This window comes from Megascapheus bottae, chromosome 17 (assembly GCF_031878675.1).
Source record: "Megascapheus bottae isolate mThoBot1 chromosome 17, mThoBot2.hap1, whole genome shotgun sequence".
Lineage (NCBI taxonomy): Eukaryota > Metazoa > Chordata > Mammalia > Rodentia > Geomyidae > Megascapheus > Megascapheus bottae.
Window position 1 is genome coordinate 50,394,098 of NC_143525.1, and position 21,009 is coordinate 50,415,106.

At 54.9% G+C, this 21,009-nt stretch overlaps 1 protein-coding gene across 6 annotated transcripts in view; it reads left to right on the forward strand.

The window, feature by feature from the left end:
- The window catches only part of Baiap2 (BAR/IMD domain containing adaptor protein 2), a 61,670-nt gene continuing 40,661 nt past the window's right edge, over positions 1–21,009 (forward strand). For all 6 annotated transcript variants that reach the window (XM_090351340.1, XM_090351342.1, XM_090351338.1 and 3 more), the window contains exons 1-3: positions 1–134; positions 12,781–12,856; positions 16,191–16,277. In XM_090351340.1, coding sequence (XP_090207466.1) covers positions 81–134; positions 12,781–12,856; positions 16,191–16,277 — 217 coding nt within the window. In that variant the 5' untranslated portion in view covers positions 1–80. The remainder of the gene's footprint in view (positions 135–12,780; positions 12,857–16,190; positions 16,278–21,009) is intronic.

Below are 21,009 nucleotides of genomic sequence, written 5' to 3' on the forward strand. Positions count from 1 at the left end.
TTCTCTATCCTGTGTCCTCGCAGCCTCCGCCGCCGCCCGCGCCCCCGCTCTGGTCTGTGGTGTAGCCGGGACCCAGGACCATGTCGCTGTCACGCTCCGAGGAGATGCACCGGCTCACGGAAAATGTCTACAAGGTGAGCCTACGGCGCCGAGCCGATCCGCCCCGGTGCGCTCGCTTCCGACCCGGGCGGCCCCGGGCCAAGTTCGGGGCCCTCTGGGGACTCCCCCCCCCCCCCGGGGGCTCGCGTGTGCGGGCTCGGCGCGCGCGCTCCGCGCCGGCTGGTCACAGGTGGCCGCGCCCGCCGGAGGCCTCCCCGCTGCCCGACGGCGCGTCCCCCGGCGCCCGCCGGGACCGAGCTCGCTGGGGGCGCGTAACTCTCGGATCCTGTCCGAGCCGCCGCAGACCGGAGTGAGGCGGAGCGCGCGGCCAGGGCGGCGCGGCGCGCCGGCCCGGCGGGGCTGTTCCGGACGCGGGCCCGCCGTCCTCGGGGCACTTTCTTCCCCGGGGCTCCCCTCCCGCGCCTCCGCTCCGCGCGTGGACGGGGCCCGCGGTGCGAGGTCGCGCGCGGGCAGGTTGGACCGATCCCCGTCCTCTTATGTAACCGCGGAGGGAGAAGGCGAGCTGTGTAGGAGGCTGAGGCGCTGCCTCTGCTTCTGCTATGTGTGAAGAGTGGCGTTCGCGGCTTCCTCTGTGCAGTGACAGCTTCCCATCTGAAGAGCCGCAGAGCCGCGGGAAGCGCCTCCCCGCGCCCCTGCAGTCACGTCTGCGCGTGGGCCCTGTGCACCGAGCCACGGGCAGGGCCCTGGTGTGCTGTGTCTCCTCGGCTCCCCGTGGCCCGCAGGCACCAGGCCCACTGCAGGGCCCACGGGCCTGTTTTCAGGAGAGAAATCGCCGTCCTGGCCGGCCCAGGGCAGTCTTTTGAGAAGAACCGCGTCTGAGGGCTCGGCGGAGGGGTGGCATGAGCGTTGCTGGGATGTGCCTGCAGTTGCGGGGGAATCAGGATCCGCTCTCAGAGCAACAGTTTTTAATTCTGTTAACCAGCTATGGCTGTGCCTGCTTAGCCAGGGGCTTACGAAAAGCAACCTGGCTTGCTCACTCTGGCTGCCAGCAGCCAGATGGAGACTTGTGCGATTGTCCCTTTGGTGTCAGCGAGAGTCCAGCGGGCGGATTATACTTTAATGCGGCTTTTAATAAAGGCTTTTAAAGTTACAGCTACTTGGATCTGGAGGAATCTTGAAGCGTGGGGGTGGGGGCTGAGATGGCTCCGAAGCCATGTTAGAGCTGCTGGTAAACAGCCTTTGGGGATTCTTAATGTTGGGTGTCACACAGAACCGGCGGTGTGCGTCTCTGGTCTTGTGGCTCCGGGAGCCCATGCTGTCAGGGAGAGGGAGGTTTATCGAATTATTAGTCTTAAGTTCTGTTACAGTTGGTCTTTATTGCCTGTGAGGGAAGAAAAGCGCCGGGCAGTCTTCTTTGCCTCTGCTGCACTGAAACCATGGAACAGGAACCCTGATGGTAGGCACACCCCTCGAGTTTTGCTCTGGGGAATCCTGTGGTCGTCTTTAATAAAACTCACCGCTGGGCAGCCGGCTTCGGGCCTCACCCACGTACAGCTGTAATTCATCTGGATGTCTGAAGAGAGATTTGTTGCACTGACAGAAAAACTATCAGGATCAATGCATTTGGGACTCTTGGCTCCTTTGAGTGCAGTCCAGGCAGGTTTGGGGCCCACTAGATCCAGGGGTTCTAGTATAGTTTGTGTTGGCCACACTGGTGGTGGTTGCGTTTCCCATGGGAAGGTGTGGCAGTGAGATCTTGATAGGATTTTTCAGGTTGGACACATACCAGCTGTAGGTGTTGGGAGAGCTGTTTCACCCTAGGGCCACTCCTGCCCTAGTGACTGCCATACACCAGGTTTGGTTTTGTAGGTGGGAGGCTCTTGCCACCCTCTGGGGGCCTGTCTGCTGAGTCTTCAAATCCTGGGCTCTCTTCCCTTTTTGTGTTTTGTCACTGGAGAGTCCACGGTGTCTGTGCAGTGCCAGTACAGGTTGGACAGCTTTGGTAGGTTGGCCAGGTAGAGACCCAGCCCACATGGAGGCAGGCAGGAGACAGCCACCAGTGTGCAGGTCAGGGCTAGTCCAGCCAGTCTAGGCTCTATGGTACTGTGTCCTCCTGGGACTCCATTCCCTCTGGCTTCCGCTCGGGGAGCTCCTATGCCCGGTTGGCAGCACCTCTTGGAAAGGCAGGCATGTGGCCCTGTTCAGTGTTACCCCACGATGCGGCGGCTGGACTGTTTGCTTTGGCCCTTGCATCACCTCAACTGCAGTTCTAAGTGGTGTTTGCCTTGGCACAGAGGTACATTTGTCCTTGGCCTTGCTGATTAAAAATTCAAGAATAGAGTGTACAGTTTTGATTTTCTTTTCTCCTGGAAGATTCTCTAACACAGACTCTGACCTCCTTCCTGGTGGCTCAGTCCCCTGAGAGCTGTGTCCTCGGGGAATTTTGTGAAAGATGAAGAGGAGGTAAACTGGACAACTATGTACTGTCAACTGGGAACTCATCCCTGGACCCTCGGGCCCTGCAGGGGGAGAGGAAGGTCCCCACCTGGGGCCCTCCCCAGGTAGAGTGCAGAGGGTGGGGTCTGCTGCTTGGGTGATTTGAGTGTGCTGCTGAGAATGAAGCAGCTGAGCAGGGTTTGATGGCACAGACTTTTGATCCCAGCTATTCAGGAGGTGTGGGTGGGGAGGTCTCCAGTTCAAAGTCAGCCTAGGTAAAGTTAGTGAGATTCTGTCTCAAAATGGCTGGAGAGAATGACTCAAACGATAGCTCCTGGGTTCAATCCCTGGTATTGTGTTGGGGGAACTGAAGGCAACTAGAAGTCTAAATCCCTTCTTTAGAGGCCCCAAAGTAAAAGGGGTGTGTGTGTGTGTGTGTGTGTGTGTGTGTGTGTGTGTGTATGTATGTGTGTATGTGTGGTGTACTAGGGCTTAAATTCATGATCTCCTGTTTTTTTTTATTTGTTTTAGTCTTTTTGACTCATAGCTGGTATCCTACCACTTAAGTCACACTTCACTTTTGGTAAAGAGTCTCAGTTTTGTCTGCCTGGGCTGGCTTTGATTTTCAGATCTTAGCCATATATATTTATGTATGAGCCATGGATGTCTGGCTTAGAAGGAGCCTTTTGTGTGTGTGTGTGGGGGGGGGGGTGGTGGTCCTGGGGCTTGAACTCAGGGGCAGTCCCCTGTCCCTGAACTTTTTTGCTCAAGGCTAGTATGCCAGCCAGTTGAAACACACCTCCACTTCTGCCATTTTTCTCCAGTTATTTGGAGATAAGAGTCTCTCTGATTGCTGGACACTGGTGACTTACACCTGTAAGGCTATCTACTCAGGATGTTGAGATCTGAGGATTGCAAATTGAAGCCAGCTCCTGTAGAAAAGCCAGGAAAATCCTGGTGAGACTCTTACCTTCACTTAACCCCTCAAAAACCGGAAGTGGTACAATGGCTCAAGTGGTAAAGTGCTAGCCTTGAGCACAAAGAGGCTAAGGGATAGCATCTAGGCCCTGAGTTCAAGCCCCACAACTGACCAAAAAAAGTCTCACAGACTTTCTTACCTGAGGTTGGCCTTGAACTTTAATCTTCTGATCTTGGCTTCCTGAGTCACCAGCACCCAGCTGAGAAGGAGCCTTTTAAAATGGTCCGTTTGCTGAGGCTCCTGATGGGGCCAGGAGAGGTCAGGTAGTTGTGTTTGCATAGTTGTATATCCCCAAAAAGCCCTGACTACCTGCTGACCTGATAAGGGTGGTGGGTGGCCCCAGCTCGCCTTAGAATAGCACTGAAGACAGCAAGGTAGAAGAACAGGCCAGGAGAAGCAGCTCCCTGTATGGCTGTTGACAGATGTGGCCCCAGGGACTGTGGTCGCTGCAGGCAGGCTGGTTACCTGGGGTCGTCTGCAGTTGGTAACTCAGCCCCACCCTCCTGCAGCTGTTCTTGTGAAGGTGGCATATTTTAGATGGCACTAGGGCCTTTTGGGTTTGCGGTATCTCACGATGGGTGAGGGGCAGTGCACATGAGGTCTACCAGCACTCCTGGAAGGTGTCACGGGACCTCCAGGTACTCTGCTTTTGGCACTCGTTTTTATTCCCTGTAGGGATAGTAAGATGGGATGGACTGTGTGGGGCAGCTGTCTCCTGGGGGTGGCAGTACCAGGCATGTCTCTGCAGTGCTGTGCCCTGCTCTTTGTGTGTACATGCATGTGTGGACCTTTCACTTACTTGAGGATGGCTGGGTTCGCTCAGTGAGTGGTCCCCTCTGCACTGTCTTCCCTCAGGTAGGTGCTGTCCTTGCTGGGCTGCTTGCCTTTGCCCAGCAGCAGCATTTTAGCTGTTCAGAACTAACCCCTTTGAAGAACCCTGAGGGCAGTACAGGGCAGCGTCCCTGTCATGCCCATCGCCGAGGTGACCGGGTCTTGGTAGTTCTCATGCCTAGGGCGTGCCCTATAAGTCATCAACTCTTCTATTGGCCCATAAAGTCCCAGTGCCTGGGATGTTGTTTCTTGCTGTCACTTTTTGGTGCTTGTGACCCTGGGGATCTGGTGTGGGGAAAGCGTCTGCAGCTTGCAGCAGGGTTGATGAGGTGTTTGCTGCCCCTTGACCACGTGTCTTTGTTGGGGAGCTCCTCTTGACCTGTGGGACTGAGTCGCTGAACTTGAGGTCCTAGAGAAAGTCAGTGCTGCTTCAGGTTCTCAGGCCACTGTGAGAGAGGAGAGGAGGTGGGTGGCTGTTAGTGGGAGCGCTATCCTTACTGCTGTCATGGCTTTGGATGGAAATGTCTGTGTGCCAGGCCATCAGGACTGTGCCTTATCCCTCAGCCACTGCCTTTACGAGGAGAGCCTGCTAGCATGGAATGGCTGCCAAGCACGAGGGTGCTGTCCCCTCTCCTGAGCTTGAAGAGACAGGCTTGGAGGGAGGCTAGGTCCTGGTCTTCCCTTCTCCTTCATTAGTGCAGGGCGTAGCCAAGTGTCACTTCTGGAGCAGAAGGTGGGCAGGGCCAGTCCACACTCTGTGTCCCTGCTGGCCTCTCCTGGCCCCTCTCTGCTGGCTGCCCTGGACTAGCATTGCCCATAATTGTCATTGTTGGCTACGGATGTCTGGACAGTTGGTGAGCCGCCCCCCCCCCCCAGGCTACCTCCAGTGCATAGAACAAAGGCCTGTCTCCAGGTACTGTCCCAGCTTCTGGCCTAGCAGTTTTCGTTGAGACCTTGTGTGGAAAAGCCGCTCTCTCTGAGCCAGGCACTCGGCACAGTGCAGCACAGCCATCCCATCCACTGCATGGGCCTGGAGCAATTGCCAACAGACCTGGACCAAGCTGGCCCCTTTCTCTTGCCTCCTGCCTACCCTGCTCTGAGTCATTCTTGGCCCCAGATTGTGCCTGTGCAGCTGCAAGATGGCTGAGGGGCCTCAGCTGGGGTGGGGGCGGGGGGTAGGGAAGGCAGAGAGGCACAGCAGTAGCCCTGGACCTTGCATGGGGGAGGGGGGGTCCAGCCTGCAGGTCCTCAGGGACCTGATAACCAAACTGCGTCCTGCGGCTCCAGCCGCACATGGCAGAACTCCTCCTTTTCCACCTGGAATCCAGGTTTGGAAATTCGTGATTGGGTGACTCCCTCACAGGCGTATCCCCTGGGTCCCAGACAGGTGACCAGGCTTTGATGACAGGACCTGCCAATGCTTTCAGGAAGCTTCTGCATGGCTAGAGGTCACATGGAGGTGTGCCTCTGCAATGGGATTGTTGTCTTTGGCCCCTCAGGTCCAGGAGCAGCCGTCCAGCTATCCACAGGTCTCTGGAGTGCTGGCTCTGGAGCAGGCCGCCCAGTGCTACCTGGAAGCACTTGTCCTGCTGTGTCCTGAGGATTCTGGAAGTTGGGCTTGAGCCGGGGAGACAAGAAGGGCTGGTGTGTCAAGAGGGTGACATGCAGGCTGTGAGCTGATGCGTCTAGGATGTCACCTCAGAAATGGAGGGTGAAGCAGGTGGGCTCAGGTGCTGCTCTGTGTGGGCCACTCACTGTAGACTACCACTGCCTCTGCCCAGGCCTGGTGCTTGGACCTGCTTTTTGAGCTGGTGTCCCTCCTCTCAATCCCTTCCAGTCTCCCTAAGCAGAGCCACCTCTGCCTCTTCTAGTTTGGCTTGCTAGCTGTGCCTTGGAAAAGCTAATCGGGTCCTGACCTTGCATGGGGATGGCCAGAAGAAACGATGCCTGGTCTTTTGTTTCTGTATCCTGGCCATGTGACCCTGGTCCAGTCTCGCCCAGTCTTGCCTCCTGGCCTGTGAGCATGACTGACTGGCTGAGGGCTCAAGGGCCTGGTGAAGCCAGCCTTGATGGGTTCTCAGCCTGGAACCCCACTCCCGCCCCCTCTTCATGGGGATTGGATACAAGAATTCTACACATCCTCTCTTCTTCCAAGATGCTAGGGCCTGGAGATGTCACAGACCCCAGAATGGAGTGAGAGCCTGCTCTTCTGGCTTAGTATTTTTCTACTTGCTGAGATAGTCTTTTGAGAATTATCTAGAGGTTTGGGGTGGAGCTCAGTGGTAGAGTGCTTGCTTAGCATAGGTACAGCAGTGAGGTCCATTCCTGGTATCACCAAGGGAAGAAACGTTAAAAGAAAAAAGGTAGGATTTTCCCCAGATGTCTTTGTGTTTGAAGCCAGACACTTCTCATGCGTTATACTAGCTCAGGATTGTCTCTTTGGCCCCAGATGTGTATGCTGCCATTTTTGTTATTAGTAGTTTCTTGACCAACACAATGTTTCAGATTGTAGCCAGGCCTCCTCTTTCTGAAGCTGGTCCTTTAATAGCTTGTGGGTGTAAATACCCAGTCGTTCCAGGAGACAGTCACTGAATGGGCCTGTGACCCATCTGTGTCCCCAGTGCTGCAGTTGACAGCACTGGACAGTGTGTGCAGGGCATCACACTGGTGTCCATGCAGGGAAGAGCTCTACATCCTGACCTTAGGGCTGAGGAGGGAGACGTGGAGCCAGGCCAGTGCCGGGGGTCCCAGTCCATCCAGGCATTTGTGGTCTTACAGTCCTGAGATCAGGGTGTGGGCAGGTGGGTCTTCCTGAGGCCTGGCCTCTTTGCTCAGGCCTCCTAGGTTTGTGCCTCTGGGGCTTTCTTTGTGTCTTGATCTCCTCTGCTGCAGACTTGGTTTGTGTGGACACTTCCACCCAGGCTGGGGTAGCTGAACATTGAGTGTCTATAAGTGTTGGCAGGGGCTGTGCGTATGGAGGTGGGTTGGGCAGGATGTATCTCTCAGGAAGGACATGGCCAGATTGTTTTGGTCCCATGTCCGGCCCTTTCGGCTGCTGGACTGATTGGTGATATCCATTTCCTGTGGGGGTGGGGCCAACAGCACAGCCCTGGCTTCTGTGCCCTCCAGGAGCCACAGAAAGCCCTCCAGCATAAGCCCTTCTTGTGTGTGGTCTGGGCCTGTCTGAACATCCAAGCCTGGGGGCCCTCTGCAGATCACAGTTCTCTCATTCTACAGGCTCTGGAGGCCCTTGGGAAGCTCAAAGGCTCTGACAGGATGGTGGGTCATGGGGTCCTGGGAGCTTGGGTTCTGCATGTGAAAGCCTGACTGAGGAGTTGACCAGACATCCTTTGTGGCACTTGTTTACAGCTAAGGATTTGCTGTGGCTACCAGAGGTCCCTCTCCCGGGGCCTCTTTGTCTCTGGCTGGTGGGAGCCGGCTGGGTGCTGGGAAGGAGGCCCTGTCCTCTGACCCCTCCCGATAGGAGGCTACCTTGCTCCCTCCTGTCCCAGCCAGGCGCCCTGCCAAAGACTCAGGGAGTCTCTTTATTACTCTTGGCAGCTTTTCCAGGGCAGACACTAGAGCTGAGAACTAGCGCCTCTGCATTGCCATGGGGTGGCCCCTGCCCAGGTCTTGCTAGAGCTCAGAGGCAAAGCACGGGACTTACTGGTTCCTCTCCCCTTGCAGGGCCTGGGAGGGAGTCGTGCTCTGCCTTCCATCTGTCCATCTCCATCTCGTCTGCCCGCCTCCCACCCCTTTTGAGCCCAATGACCTTCCTGATCCCCCTTCTTTTTCCAGCAAGGACCTTACTTCTCTGTCTTTTGGTTCTGTTCCTGCCCTAGAGAAAAATGCTTGTTCTTGAGTGCTCTGCCCTTTGTAGAGTGCCTCTATGTGGGTTGGCTGCCTACAGGGGTGTCAGGATGCTTGTGGTGGGTGGTCCCCTACAGTATTACAGAGAACTATTGCCCAAAGTAGGCTTCCTTCTGCCCTGGGCCAGGTCACCCGACCTGGTTCCTCTCGGGAGCCAGTTCTTCCTGCTCTGTCCTCACTCCAGGGTCTGTTTGCTACTGGAAGCCTGAGGCTGGAAATTGCAGGGACACATTCCTTCCTCCTCTGCTTCTAGTCAGATGCATTCATGGTCTGCCTCCTCCAGGCAGCCTTTCTGTGTATTCACTAACATTGGTTCCTTCAAGAGAGACCCTCAGTTTGAGGGTACAAAATCCTCCATACCCTCAGTTCTCTTGTAACATAAGCAGGGTCCTCAACCCATCAGTGTATCTGACTGGAAGGTCACAGGTTACGAAGGACTTTGCCATCTTCCTCAGCTTGCCCCCTGCACTATGCAGGGTGTGTGTGTGTGTCCGGGTGCAGAGCCTCAGGACAGTGAGCTGTGGGGAAGGAGAACTCTGTTCACACCTGGTACCACACCTGGGTCCTAGGCTGGGCTCTGGAGGCCCCCACATATTGGTGCTGTCCCCCCCCACCCCCCCGCCCCTGTGAGTCTGGCATTCTTTCTAGGCTGGTCTCTAGGTAAGCCTGGATGCTGGGGGAGATCTCTTCTTACCTGGGCAGTGACAGACTGTGGGTGTGGGAAGGCTTCTTCAAGCCTTCCAAACTGACATCCACTTCTCTGCGGAGCCCCACAACAGCGGAAGGACATTGTGAGGCAGACAGACAGCACTGGGCACCGGGGGAGCCCTGCCAGTGTCTGCTGAAAACAGGTGGGGTAGGCCTAGGGCGATTTCTTCAGGAGCACTGGCCGGGGAGCAGACTGGAAGCAGGAGGCGACCTGTCCCTCACCTTGTTTTTTCTGTTGCTGGGGTGGGACGACTTCAGGATGACGTCAAGCTGAAGCCAGGACCTGGCCCCACCAGCACCTGTCAGAGAGACTCCCTAAGATTCCCACACTTAGTCCGCCTGCAGAACTGGACAGCGGTACCCACAAATGGGCTTGGTGGCAGTCAGGGTGCAAGCAGTCCTCCGGAAACCAGGGAGACTCGGTGTTCTCTTCCTCTGAGTGTTGTGTACATACAGAGGAAGAGCCATCTAGGTTGGCTGTGGCTGTTGGGAAGCACACAGGCACAGGGACATAGCCAGGTACCCCAAAGGACAGACCCTTTGCTTGGAATGGCTGGCTCTGCCAGGCAGTGCTTGTGAGGGGCTGTGACTGGAACCAAGATGGAGGAGTGGCCAGAACCCTGTGCTGGCAGCCAGTGAATCAGGTGCAGAAGCACCCTGTACAGAGGACCACCTTTGTATAAACAGCCTGACCCTGGTCCTCAGGGGGGATGTTGGTGTGACTGGTCTACTGTACTTTGTCCTCCGTGGCCTGGTAGACAGTCACTCTCCGAGCTGGCCAGAGAGAGCCGAGTAGAAAGGGCTCTTGGGGCGAAGGGTTCTCTGCTAGTGAGTGACATCATCAGTGGGCCCTTTCCTTCATGCAGGAATGCCACTGGACTCAGCTTCTTCAGAAGGGCTATGGAACACCCTCCTGTCACTCCAGCTGCAGGGTCACTGAGCAGCCCTGGGCAAAGGCCTCTCCTCCACCAGCCCTTTAGTATCAGGGCCTCGATGGATACATAAAAGCTCTTCCTTAATATATTGAATGTGCAGGGCATCAAGAATGTGGCTGTTAAATATAGTTCTTGGACTGGGGAAGTTACCCATGGAACCATCGTAGAGATTTGGAAGAGATGGGATGGGGGGTGTAGACGATGTAGCGTCCTTACTATCTGGTGGGGGTCTGCCCTGGCGGAAGACATGGCCAAGCCACGCAGGTCCTGGGAGTCCACGTGTTGGGAGGCCCTGAGCTCCGCTCCAGGCTCAAGGATGCACATCTGGCAGCCCTCTGTGCACTGGGAGCCTCCCACAGAGAACAAGCTTACTTTCTCAAGGTCGAGACTCTGCCTTCTCCCTTGGGATTGATAAAGATACAGCTTACCTCCGCTGCGTCAGCAGACCCCGTCCGCCAGCACTTGTGCTCGGCACCTCGCTGGCAAAGCCCCATGGAATCATACGTTTGTTCTTTCACTTGAGGAAAGGTGGCTGGTGGCCAGTCAAGAGTGGGCAGTGTGAGTGTGTTCATTCTGGGGGTGGGGAGGGATGGGGGGAGCCATAGGAGACAAGAAGCAAGAGCAGCCACATCTGGCCTCTGTGGTTGGGTGGGTTTGGGCCTGACTTGGCGTTCTTGTGGGGTGGCTTCTAGAAGTCTTCTGTGCAAACGCTGAATGGTGGATGGACTGGAGGGGGAGAGTTCGGAGAGAGACCCCCCTCCCCCCAACCTGCGTCACTACCAGAAAAGCCTGTCCCTCACACGGTTGCCTGGAGAGGGAGTGACTGGAGGAGAGCTGTGGCCTTGAGCAGGCGGCACACTGTGGGCATCAGGGCCAAGAGCCTGGGCTCAGCACTGGAGGGAGGCATTGGGCCTCCTCAGTCAGCAGCGGCTTCATCAGTATGTCAGGTCCATGGCATTCGTGCTTCCGAGACGGCCCAGCACTGGTGTGTTTTGGCTGGCCAGGCCCTCTAGGACAGATGGCTGTGCCCAGGTGGCCTGGCTGGTGCCCCAGCACCCACACTGCCCTGCCCACCGGCTCTCGCATTCCTCTGGTGTGAGCTCAGCTCTGCACTGAGGAAGTGAAACCTCACAGCTCTCCCCCTGTCACGCAGGCGGATGCCCGGGTGGCTTCCCACATTGTCCTTGTCATCTGGGATGCTTATGGTAACGCTCCCCATTACTCTAGGGCTGTAGTGTGGAGCCATGCTCTCCGCATCTCGTTAACGGCTCTGTTTACTCTCCCACCTTCTGTTTCGTGCTGGGTTAGAGATCTCATGGTGACTCTCACACACACACACACATACACACACCTCTACATACAGGCAGCCCCCTCCCCCGCCATGTGTGCACACATGAACTCACACACATGAGCACACTGCAGCGCCAGCAGGCCAGGTTTCAATCCCACTCTCACAAAACATCTCTTCACAGCATTCCTCCATTCATTTCTGTGCCTGTCTCCCCACCATTTCTGGGTCCCGAGGGCAGTCTGAATATGGCGGCTCAGAGCTCACCACACCTCCCCATAACTGGTGGGCAAAGCAAGGAATCCAACCCTGGGCAGAGTCGTCTTTCTCCACCCAGCCTCTCTTTTTCCTTCTGTTTTAGAGTGCTGGGATTACGGGAGTGGGACTGCCACACCCAGACTTTCTTCTTCTCCGGGGGAGTTTCTCATACTTGCTTTTCTATTGCTGCCTTGGCCTGGGGCCTTTGCACTGCTCAGCAACTGAGCCCCGCCTCTCAAAGATGTTTCTAGGGGTGAGACCATGTCTGTCTTGGGGGCTGCTGCATTCACACCTGCCTTTGAGCTCCAGTGTAGATGCTGTGCTGTGAGGACCACCAGCCCTGTGGACAGTGTTACCATCCGGGAGGTTCTCAGCCTGGGGGCCTCATGAGGCAGAGGGGGCAGCGAGCCCAGACCTGAATGTGGGTAGGTGTAGTTCAGAACTCAGGGACTTACCTTGGCGCCATTTCCTGAGATGCCTTGCCACAGGGCAGAGCAGGTGGCGGGAGCTGGTGTTGGGCTGGGTTTTCTGGAGTCAGACCCATGTGGGCACTGGCACTGGTGTTCATAAAGCCTCTCTCATCTGCCATGCTGGTCGTGCAGCTTGGGACCAGAGCTGGGACAGTTGCCTCACCGCCCACAGGCTGGATTGGTGGTTGGGGGCCACCCAGCAGAAAACCCTTTTGGTTATCTTTATCCTGTGGGAGAGCCGGCCTTTCATCAGGACAAACAGCCCGCCTGAAGGCTGGCATGTGGTTGAGAAGGGTTTTCTCTCAATTCCACGCAGGTCCTCCGTGGCTGGGGTTGTTTGTTGACAGTGGTGCTGCCTGCGTATTAGGCTGGTAGAATTCTCACTTGGCTGCTGTTTGTGCCTGTTTTTATGCTTTGTAATTAAAACATTTATCTGGCTTTCCCAGTAAAAATCTAATTTCTTGAGTCTAAGAACTGCCGATATTGGCACAGCGACTGCCGTCCGTCAGGCAAACGGCCCTGGAGCCTGGTGGATTATTCATAGCATGGTGTTTGCAAATCAGGCCATGGATGTCTCTCATCAGAGCTGATGTCGGTAATTGATGTGTTGAGTTAGGGTTTTGGCGTGGGGGGCGTTGCGGAGTGCTTGTGTGTGGCCAGCAGGCGGCCTACGGTTGACTCAGCCTTGCCAGCTGGGTATGGCAGGCACCTCAGCGCCCCGCGTCTGGCTGGCCATGTGCGGCGTGAGCCTGTGAGACCCCCTTGCAGTTCTGCAGATGCTCTTACCCAGCCTGGATGCACACATTATGAACGCTGAGTCTCAGGACTGTGGCATGGAGCAGAGTGGGACTCTGAGTTCGGGAAGCTGGGCGGTGATGGGTACCTGCGCTTCCCCTGCAGAGGCGGCACAAGCCCTGGTGACACCCTCTCTCTGCTTTCTTCCAGACCATCATGGAGCAGTTCAACCCCAGCCTCCGCAACTTCATCGCCATGGGGAAGAACTACGAGAAAGCTCTTGCAGGTAGAGCAGGCTGGCTGCGGTGAGCACGCAGCGCCAGCCCAAGCTGGCACTGCTGTAGTCTCACAGGTGGACCCCACCCAGCCCAGTGGGTCCTTCGTTCAAAGCTAAGTGAGGGCGTGAGTGCTGGTGAACTCTGAATGTGTCCCTGCTGTGCAGTCCCACCTTGTCCAGCAGCTAGGGTGACAAGGAGGTGACACAAGGACAGGAGTGTGGATTTCTGTCCTCCAGAATCCTCCAGAGTGTCCTTGACTGGGGTAGGGACCACAGAGGTCTGAAGTCAAAAATCTGTAGTGTCTCCTTGTAGTTGTGTGCCCTGCACCCCTGTAGGGTCTAGACTGGGGATTCTAGGGCTAGAGGTGGCCATGCTGGGCCCTTTGTGTCTGAGACCCCTGGCCCAGCTCAGTTGCCAGGAGGTGCCAGGCCCGCACCGCTGGCCATAGATGCACCTGGTGTTTCCCCCTGGTGGTGCCAGGTCATGCTGCACGCATGCTGAGCCCGGACCCCTGGCCTCTTGCTCCTTGACTGTATTTCTCTAGGTAGGGTTGAAGCCACCTCTATCTAGCTGTAACACATTTATGGTTTTTGTTATTGGGACGGGAGGGGGGAGGAGTCTAAATTTTTATTTTTATTTTATTTTATTTGTCAGTCGTGGGGCTTGAACTCTGGGCCTGGGCCCTGTCCCTGAGCTCTCCAGCTCAAGGCTACCACCCTACCTCTAGAGCTACAGTGTCACTTTCCGGTTTCAGACTTTAGTGCCCAGGCTGGCTTTGAACCATGATCCTCAGATCTCAGCCTCCTGAGTAGCTGGGATTATAGGCATGACCCACCACGCCCAGCCCTAAATTTTTATTTTTTGTGTACCCTCCCAAGTTACTGGGGGTTGAACCCAGACTCTGGATCACACTAGGTGGGTGCTCAACCATTTGAGCCCTGCTCCTGGGCCTTTTCCTTTTGGGGGCTTTTTTTGGAGACAAAATCTTGCTTTGTAACCTAAACTAGCCTGGAACTCAAGACTGTCCTATCTCAGTCTCCTGAATGCTGGGATTACAGGCTCACGGCAACACCTGACCTCAATAGAGAGGCCATTGCATGTCTGCAAGCCAGCACCCTCTTCCTAGCACTTCCTCCTCAGCCTTCTTGTGCCATGGCCCTGACCTGTGCGGGAGGCTTTGTTTAGTTGGGGGCTCAAGTTAAAGACAACAAAATTAGAGGCTTCACATTTTTTTTTTTGCCATGTTTATTCCATTGTCTTTTTGGGAACAGAGAGCCCAGCATCTGGGTTGGCCCCTTTCCTTTCCTTTTCCCTTTCCCTTCCCTCCCTTCCTTTCCCTCTCTCTCCTTCCCCCCGTCTTGTCCTGGGGCCTGAAAACAGGGCCTGGGCACTGTCCCTTTCTCTGAGTATGTAGTACTGAGGAATCAAAGCCAGGGCTTCACATGTGCTAGGCAAGCACTCTACCACTAGGCCACACTCCCGGGCCCCTGGACCTATTTGTGACTGTGGCTTCCTGTCTGTGCTGAAGATGGGATCGTCTAGCACTGTCATGCCTGCCTGCTTGCTTGCTCCACCCAGTACAGGAACAGCGGGCCTTCCCCCCTTAGCTGTAGTCCTCCCTAGAACCTGTTCCTTGGTTCTCCTAGACCCTGGTGGGTGGATTGGCCCTTCAGTGGGAGGCTTGTACTCGCCCCTGCTCTTCAGCCCTGCCTGAGCTTCCATCACCTGGGGGTTCTGGGGCACAGAACGTCCTTCTGCGCTCACAGATTCGGGTCCAGCAGACCCCGTGGTAGGTCGCTGCTGCCCTCAAGCTGGGGTCCCCCTGGGAGAGCTTCAAGGCACTGCAGATCTCAGGGTGCCGTGATGGTCACCTCCCCCAGGACAGTGCCGGAGGCTCCTGTTCCCTCCTCTGCTGGGAGGCTTGGCCTAGAAAGAGCTAGCTTTGCTTTGAGGCTGACGGCTGAGTGGAGGCTGGAAGGGGAGATGCAGCCTGGAGCCAGGTGAAGAACGTTCCCTCCCATCCCTGGGGTGGCCCTGCTCCCTCCCTGGTGCTGCACACCAAGGTCAGGTTCTCCAGGCCCTTGAATCCAGAGGCGCAGACTGGCTGCACCCGAAAGAGAGGAGGAACAGGATGCTGTGTTTCACAGCTGCCAAGGCGGGGGGCTGGTGCTTGTTCCCTGTGTGGCTCCCCCTCGAGCTAGTGGAATCCTCCTCCCAGTTTGGAGATTCTGGGGTGTGGTGGAGGTGGGGCCTGTGCTGTCCACTCTCGCTCTTTGATGCTTGCTTAGACCAGGGCTTCCTTCAGACCTTTCCGCCTTTCCCTGGGTTCCTCCTGCGGTGTCAGGCTGTGTGCTGGACAGTCGGGGGGTTTGCTTCCTCTTCTTGTTTGCCCTGACGGTCTCAGGACTGAGCACAGTGGTCTGGACCCCTGGCACCAGCCAGCCTCAATATACATAACTTCTCTTTCTAAGAAGCTCCTCTCTCCCCCCACTTCCCATCCCCCCCCCCAACCAGGCAGCAGAAGCTCTTCAGCCCCCCTGGGGACAGTCTTGTGCCACAGAACAAATTGTGTGCACTTAATTAAAAACCATATAAGTAAAATGTATTAAAGTGCCTAGTTATGAGCCTCTAACTGGGCTTTGTAGAAAACAGATTGTAACTTGTTACCATGCTGCTGGCGCTGCTACCTCTGCCCCCCCCCCCCCCCCCCAGACCTGGCTGCTTGTCCTGCAGTCCAAAGGGCAGGAGGCTGGGCTAGTGTTTAAAGGCCCATCCTCAGATGCAGAAGTTTCCTAGCCCGCTCACCCCAAATAAGACTTGAGGAAGCCCTTACTCCCGCTCACACCCCAGGAGGCAGGCCAGTCCAGGCTCCCCACAGCCATGTCACTGCCATGCCTCTAACATGCTTCCAGCCTGCCTTGGGCCGTGACCCTCTCCGGGACGGTGGTTCTTCCTGTTGGAGTTTGGCTGGGGAATATTGGGTGCAGCGGTGGTTCCCGCCTTCTACATCTGCAGAGCCCTGGCCTGAGTCAGCACTCAGTCTCCTGAAGTACACTTGAGCAGCTCGCCCTCCCCCTCATCAAACAGCACGTGACGTGACAGGGCTCCACGCTCTACAGTTTGACTTGAATAGCTCTGGACCTGCACGGTACACTGTGTTCTTACAAATAAAAGGAGCCCTCATGATGGGAACGAAATAAGAATATCAACAAGAAGCAGGAGTAAAGCCGGAGTAGCCCTCGCTTGTCCAGGCCACAGTGGGGTGGCTCTGCTGTGACTGCCGTGTGTGTTTGGGTCTCGCCCAGGCCTTGTGATGGAAGTAACTGCTCTCTCTCCTCTCAGGTGTGACCTTTGCTGCCAAAGGCTACTTTGATGCCCTGGTGAAGATGGGGGAGCTGGCCAGTGAGAGCCAGGGCTCCAAGGAACTTGGTAAGACCCTCACACGAGGCCAAAAGCCCCGTACACCTAGGGGTTGCCCAGTGCTGTTCTGTACCCACGCATTCTTCACTGTGGGATCAGGCTTAGCCTATCAAAAAATGCTTGAAAATAACACCCGAATGCCAGTGCTGGCGGCTCACGTCCGCAATCCTAGCTACTCAAGAGGCTGAGGTCTGAGGATCATGGTTCAAAGCCCAGCCCCAGCACCAAAGTCCATGAGACTCTTTATCGCCAATTTACCACCAGAAAACCAGAAGTGGAACATTGGCCCAATGTGGTAGAGTGCTAGCCTTGAGCTGAAGAGCTCAGGGACAGGGCCCAGGCACAGAGTTCAAGCCCCATGACTGACAACAACAACAACAATAATAATAATATAGCTGGCCGTTGGTGGCTCATGCCTGTAATCCTAGCTGGAAGTGGTGCTGTGGCTCACATGGTAGAATGCTAAACTTGAACAAAAAGAGCTCAGGGACAGCTCCCAGGTCCTGAGTTCAAGCCCCAAGTTTGAAAAAAAAGAAATCATGAGGGCAGTTAAAGGTTATTCCTCACTGAAAAACAGGGTATTCCAGACAACTTTGGGATACTGCTTAGAGTTTAACTTGGTGGGCCGTCTCCCCTAGGAGTATGGCTTGAGGATGTGGAGAGTGTGTAGAGGTAGTCGGGAAAGCTTGTGGGCTGGTGGAGAGGACTCGTGACTAGTAATGGTGGAAGGCTGCAAGCCTGCGGATGGCAGCCCCCACTCCGCTTAAATGTGTCACTGTTCGCATGTCTCTTGATGACAGGTAGATTCTGGGTAAGTTGTTACTTTATGCCTTCTGTGTATTGTGAATGTGGTATAAAGAGTTCTCCTGACAACATAAGAACACGGAAACGTGGAAGTCACAGACTCCTGTGTGGTGTGGTTGCCAATCTGACTTGGGGTGGAATCCTGAGTTTCTGTTGCTGTCAGCGTGGGGTGGAGGGGTCATGTGGCTGAGGGCACCTCTCCCTCCCAGAGACATGGGCGGGCCTGAGACTGTAGTACTTGGGTGGGCTGTACCTACCTTGGACCTCTGAGAAAAGGTGAATCAGCCAGGAAGCCTCTGTGTTCTTCTGGTCTCTGAGCATCCGGGACAGACCTTCCTGTCTGCAGAGCTTCCTTGTAGGCACCATTAGGGAAAGGTCCCCCACTTTGGGTGCAGTCAGCAAGGACACCAGCTGAGACGTTTGGTTGGAAGTCAGTAGATGTGACACATCAGGGTCAGGTGCTGGTGGCCTCCTTGGCTACTGGATCGTGTCAGCAGTGCTGGGTTTCTCCCTCCAAGGCAGCCTCTGTCTTCTCCTGCTGCAGCTCTCCAGCAGAGACTGGCACCCCCAGCTCCGCCTGCCCTCCTCCACTTCACCCTGTCTGTATTTCTCTCCCTCTGGGGTGGCGGTCAGGCTTCATTGCCTTGTGGACTCTTCCCTTGTTTGAGGATTTCAAGGTCCTGTGGTGGCCGTCATGAGTGGTGGCCATGTGTCGGAGGGGACCAGGCTGCACATGGAGCTGGCCTGTGGTGGTGGACAACAGGGTGAGCCTGTGTGGACAGCACTCCAGGCCACACTGCCCCCCAGCTCTCCTGGCTCTGGGAGGGAAGCTTTCCCTTCTTTGCTTGAGTTGCTGAGGGTTTGGCAGAGGTGCCCTTGCCCGGTGCCCTCTGAGATGGTGCTTGCGGCCTGAGCTGGAAGGCAAGGGCCAGTGTTGTGGGGGTGGATGGTCACATCTGGCCATAAGGAGATCTTACCTGGGAGCTCCTGGGACTCTGGAGTTGGTGTCCTGCCTTGCGGCCCCTGGAAGGATGACGTGGGGCTTGGGTGTGAGGCCAGTGTTCTGGGCTGCACCACCGTGTGTCTTGTCCTTGTGGTCCCACATGGGCCCGGGGTATCAGCCCTGGCAGCCCCTGCAGTAAGGGGTTGGTGAGTCCAGGATGGGAAAGATGGCAGAACCTTTTGCTGGTAGCCCTTAGGGCTTACAAAGGTGAGGAGCCAGAAGACTAAGGCTCTGTCTTGAGTTCAGGACCTGCTCTCTATGTGGGATTTTTTTTTTTTTTCCAGTCCAGGGCTTGAGCTCAGGGCCTGAGCACTGTCCTTGCACTTTCTCAAGGCTAGAGCTCTACCACTTGAGCCTCAGCACCACTTCCGGCTTTTTTCTATGTCTGTGGTACCAAGGAATCGAACCCGGGTCTTTGTGCATGCTAGGCAAGCACTCTACCACTAGGCCAAACTCCCGGCCCCTGCGTGTTATTTTTGAAATCAGTCCTTGTGCCACAGCAGTGCGGGAGCTGGCCAGGCATGGTCAGGCTTTTCTTTGTTGACATAACTCATTATTTCACCCATTTCCACCAACAATCCAGTGGAATTTGCTTAAACTTTATCACCTGAAAAAACCATACTAATTTGTGTTCCCTCTCTAGTCCCCTCATCCCCTGAGGCCTTCATCTGCACTCTCTCCACGAACACCTCGTGTCATGGAGTTGTGCAATGGATGGCCTTGACTGTCCCTTCCACTGACATAACAGCGGTCACCATCTGGTAGCGTGTGTTGGAACTTGCTTCCTGCTTATGGCCACTGTGCACATGCTGTTTGTCTGCTCCTCTGTTAGTTTATGTGTGGGCTTGCACTTTTTGGTTCTTAAGTACAGCACTGCTGTAGACACAGATGTGCAAGCATGTGCATGGATGCACATTTTATTTTCTCTGACAATATATCTGGGATCTGAATCAGATGCTGGAAGTTCAGTTTTGATTTAAACATAATCTAGTCTGCCTGCCCCATCACTGTCCACAGCTGTTTTCTTCCCCTCCCCTTTTCCTCCTTTTCCTCTCTTTTTGCCAGTCCCTGGGCTGGAACTCAGTGCCTTGTACTCTGCTTGCTTTCTCTGCTCAATCTTAACTGCTGGGGCCATTTGTCTTGCCTTTTATTGCTTATTTTGGAGACAACTGCAGTCCTCCAAATCTCAGTTCAGCCTCCTGAGTAGCTAAGATTATAGGTGTGAGCCAGGGACTCCTGACCTGCTTTTCCTTTCTTTTCTTCGCTTTTTTGCCAGTTCTGTGGCTTGAACTCAGGGCCTGGACACTGTCGCTGAGTGCCTCTGTGCTCAAGGCTCGCACTCTACCACTTGAGCCATAGCACCACTTCTGGCTTTTTCTGTGTGTGTGGTAGTGAGGAATCAAACTGGGGCTTCATGCATGCTAGACAAGTATTCTACCACTAAGCCACATTCCCAGCCCTGGCCTGTTTCTTTTTAACGATGGATGTTGTCTATCCATCCCTTGCAGTCTATGCTATCCCTTTGCAATAATCAGTATCACAGTTACAGTTTTTGCTGAAATCAGCATACAGTGTTTACGTGCTGGTATGTCTGTGGGTCTTGACAGCAGAGACCCACAGTATGTTACAGTTGTTTTTACGGCATCACTAAGGAATAAAGGAAGCATGGCAAACCATAAGGTGTGTGTGCCTGTGCCACAGTCAAGGTGGGTAAATTGTCCATTCCTCCCACAGCCATGGGCTTCTCCTCCTACTCACCTGCTCCCAGCTTCACGGTCCTGGGGTTGAACTTGTTAGGTGGATGATCTACCTCTTGAGCTCTGCCCCCAGCCACTGGCCTTTCTGTTACTAGTACTTGGTGGGTGTTTGCCAGCGTTGGTGTAGATGGGGCCATGCAGTCAGTTATCAGGCTTTTGCTCTCTAGCCTTGCTGGTTCTGCACACACCATGTTGAAGGCCTTGGGTGACTGACTCACAGTTCTGCTGCCGTGCTGTTGGCTGCACGGTGTCCCCGGCTGTCTTCTCTGGATGTGCCAGAGCTTGCTCTATCTTAGTCTGTTGATGGCTGTTTGGGATATTTCCAAATTTGCATTTCCTTAATTAGTGATGTTGAATAGCTTTTCATATGCTTATTTGCCATTTGTTTCTCATTACTGAAATGTCAGTTCACATCTTCCCCTTAGTTTTATTTGGGTTTTCCTCATCTTGCTGATTGGTGAGAATTTTCTGTATTGCACATAGAAAATCCTTTGTCAGGTGTATAGTTTGCAAATATTTCCTAATGGGCTTTTCTCTCTTTTTTTTCTCCCTTTCGTCGTGGGGCTCGAACTCTGGGCCTGGGCATTGTCGCTGAGCTCAAGGCTATCACTTTACCTCTGGAGCCACAGTGCCACTCCTGGTTTTCTGGTGGTTAATTGGAGATAAGAATCCCATAGATTTTCCTGCCTTGCTGACTTCAAACCATTATCCTCAGATCTCAACCTCCCAAGTCTCTCGGATTAGAGGTGTGAGCCACCAGCATTTGGCTGGTTGACTTTTTTTTTTTTGCCAGTCTTGGGCTTGGGCTCAGGTCCTGAGCACTGTCCTTGGACTTTCTCAAGGCTAGCACTCTACCACTTGAGCCTCAGCACCACTTCCAGCTTTTTGCTATGTATGTGGTACCGAGGAATTGAACCCGGGTCTTTGTGCATGGTAGGCAAGCACTCTACCACTAGGCCAAACTCCCGGCCCAATTTATGGGTTTTTATTGTTAGGATTTGTTAGAATTTGGTTCTCTATGACGTGTGTGTGCTTGTGTGCACACACAAGGCTTAGACTTGGAGCTTGAGCACTGGCCCTGAGCTCCTTTTTGCTTGATGCTATTCCTCTAGCAGTTGAGCCACAGTTTCACTTCTGGCTTTTTGGTGGTCTGTTGGAGATAAGAGTCTCATGGACT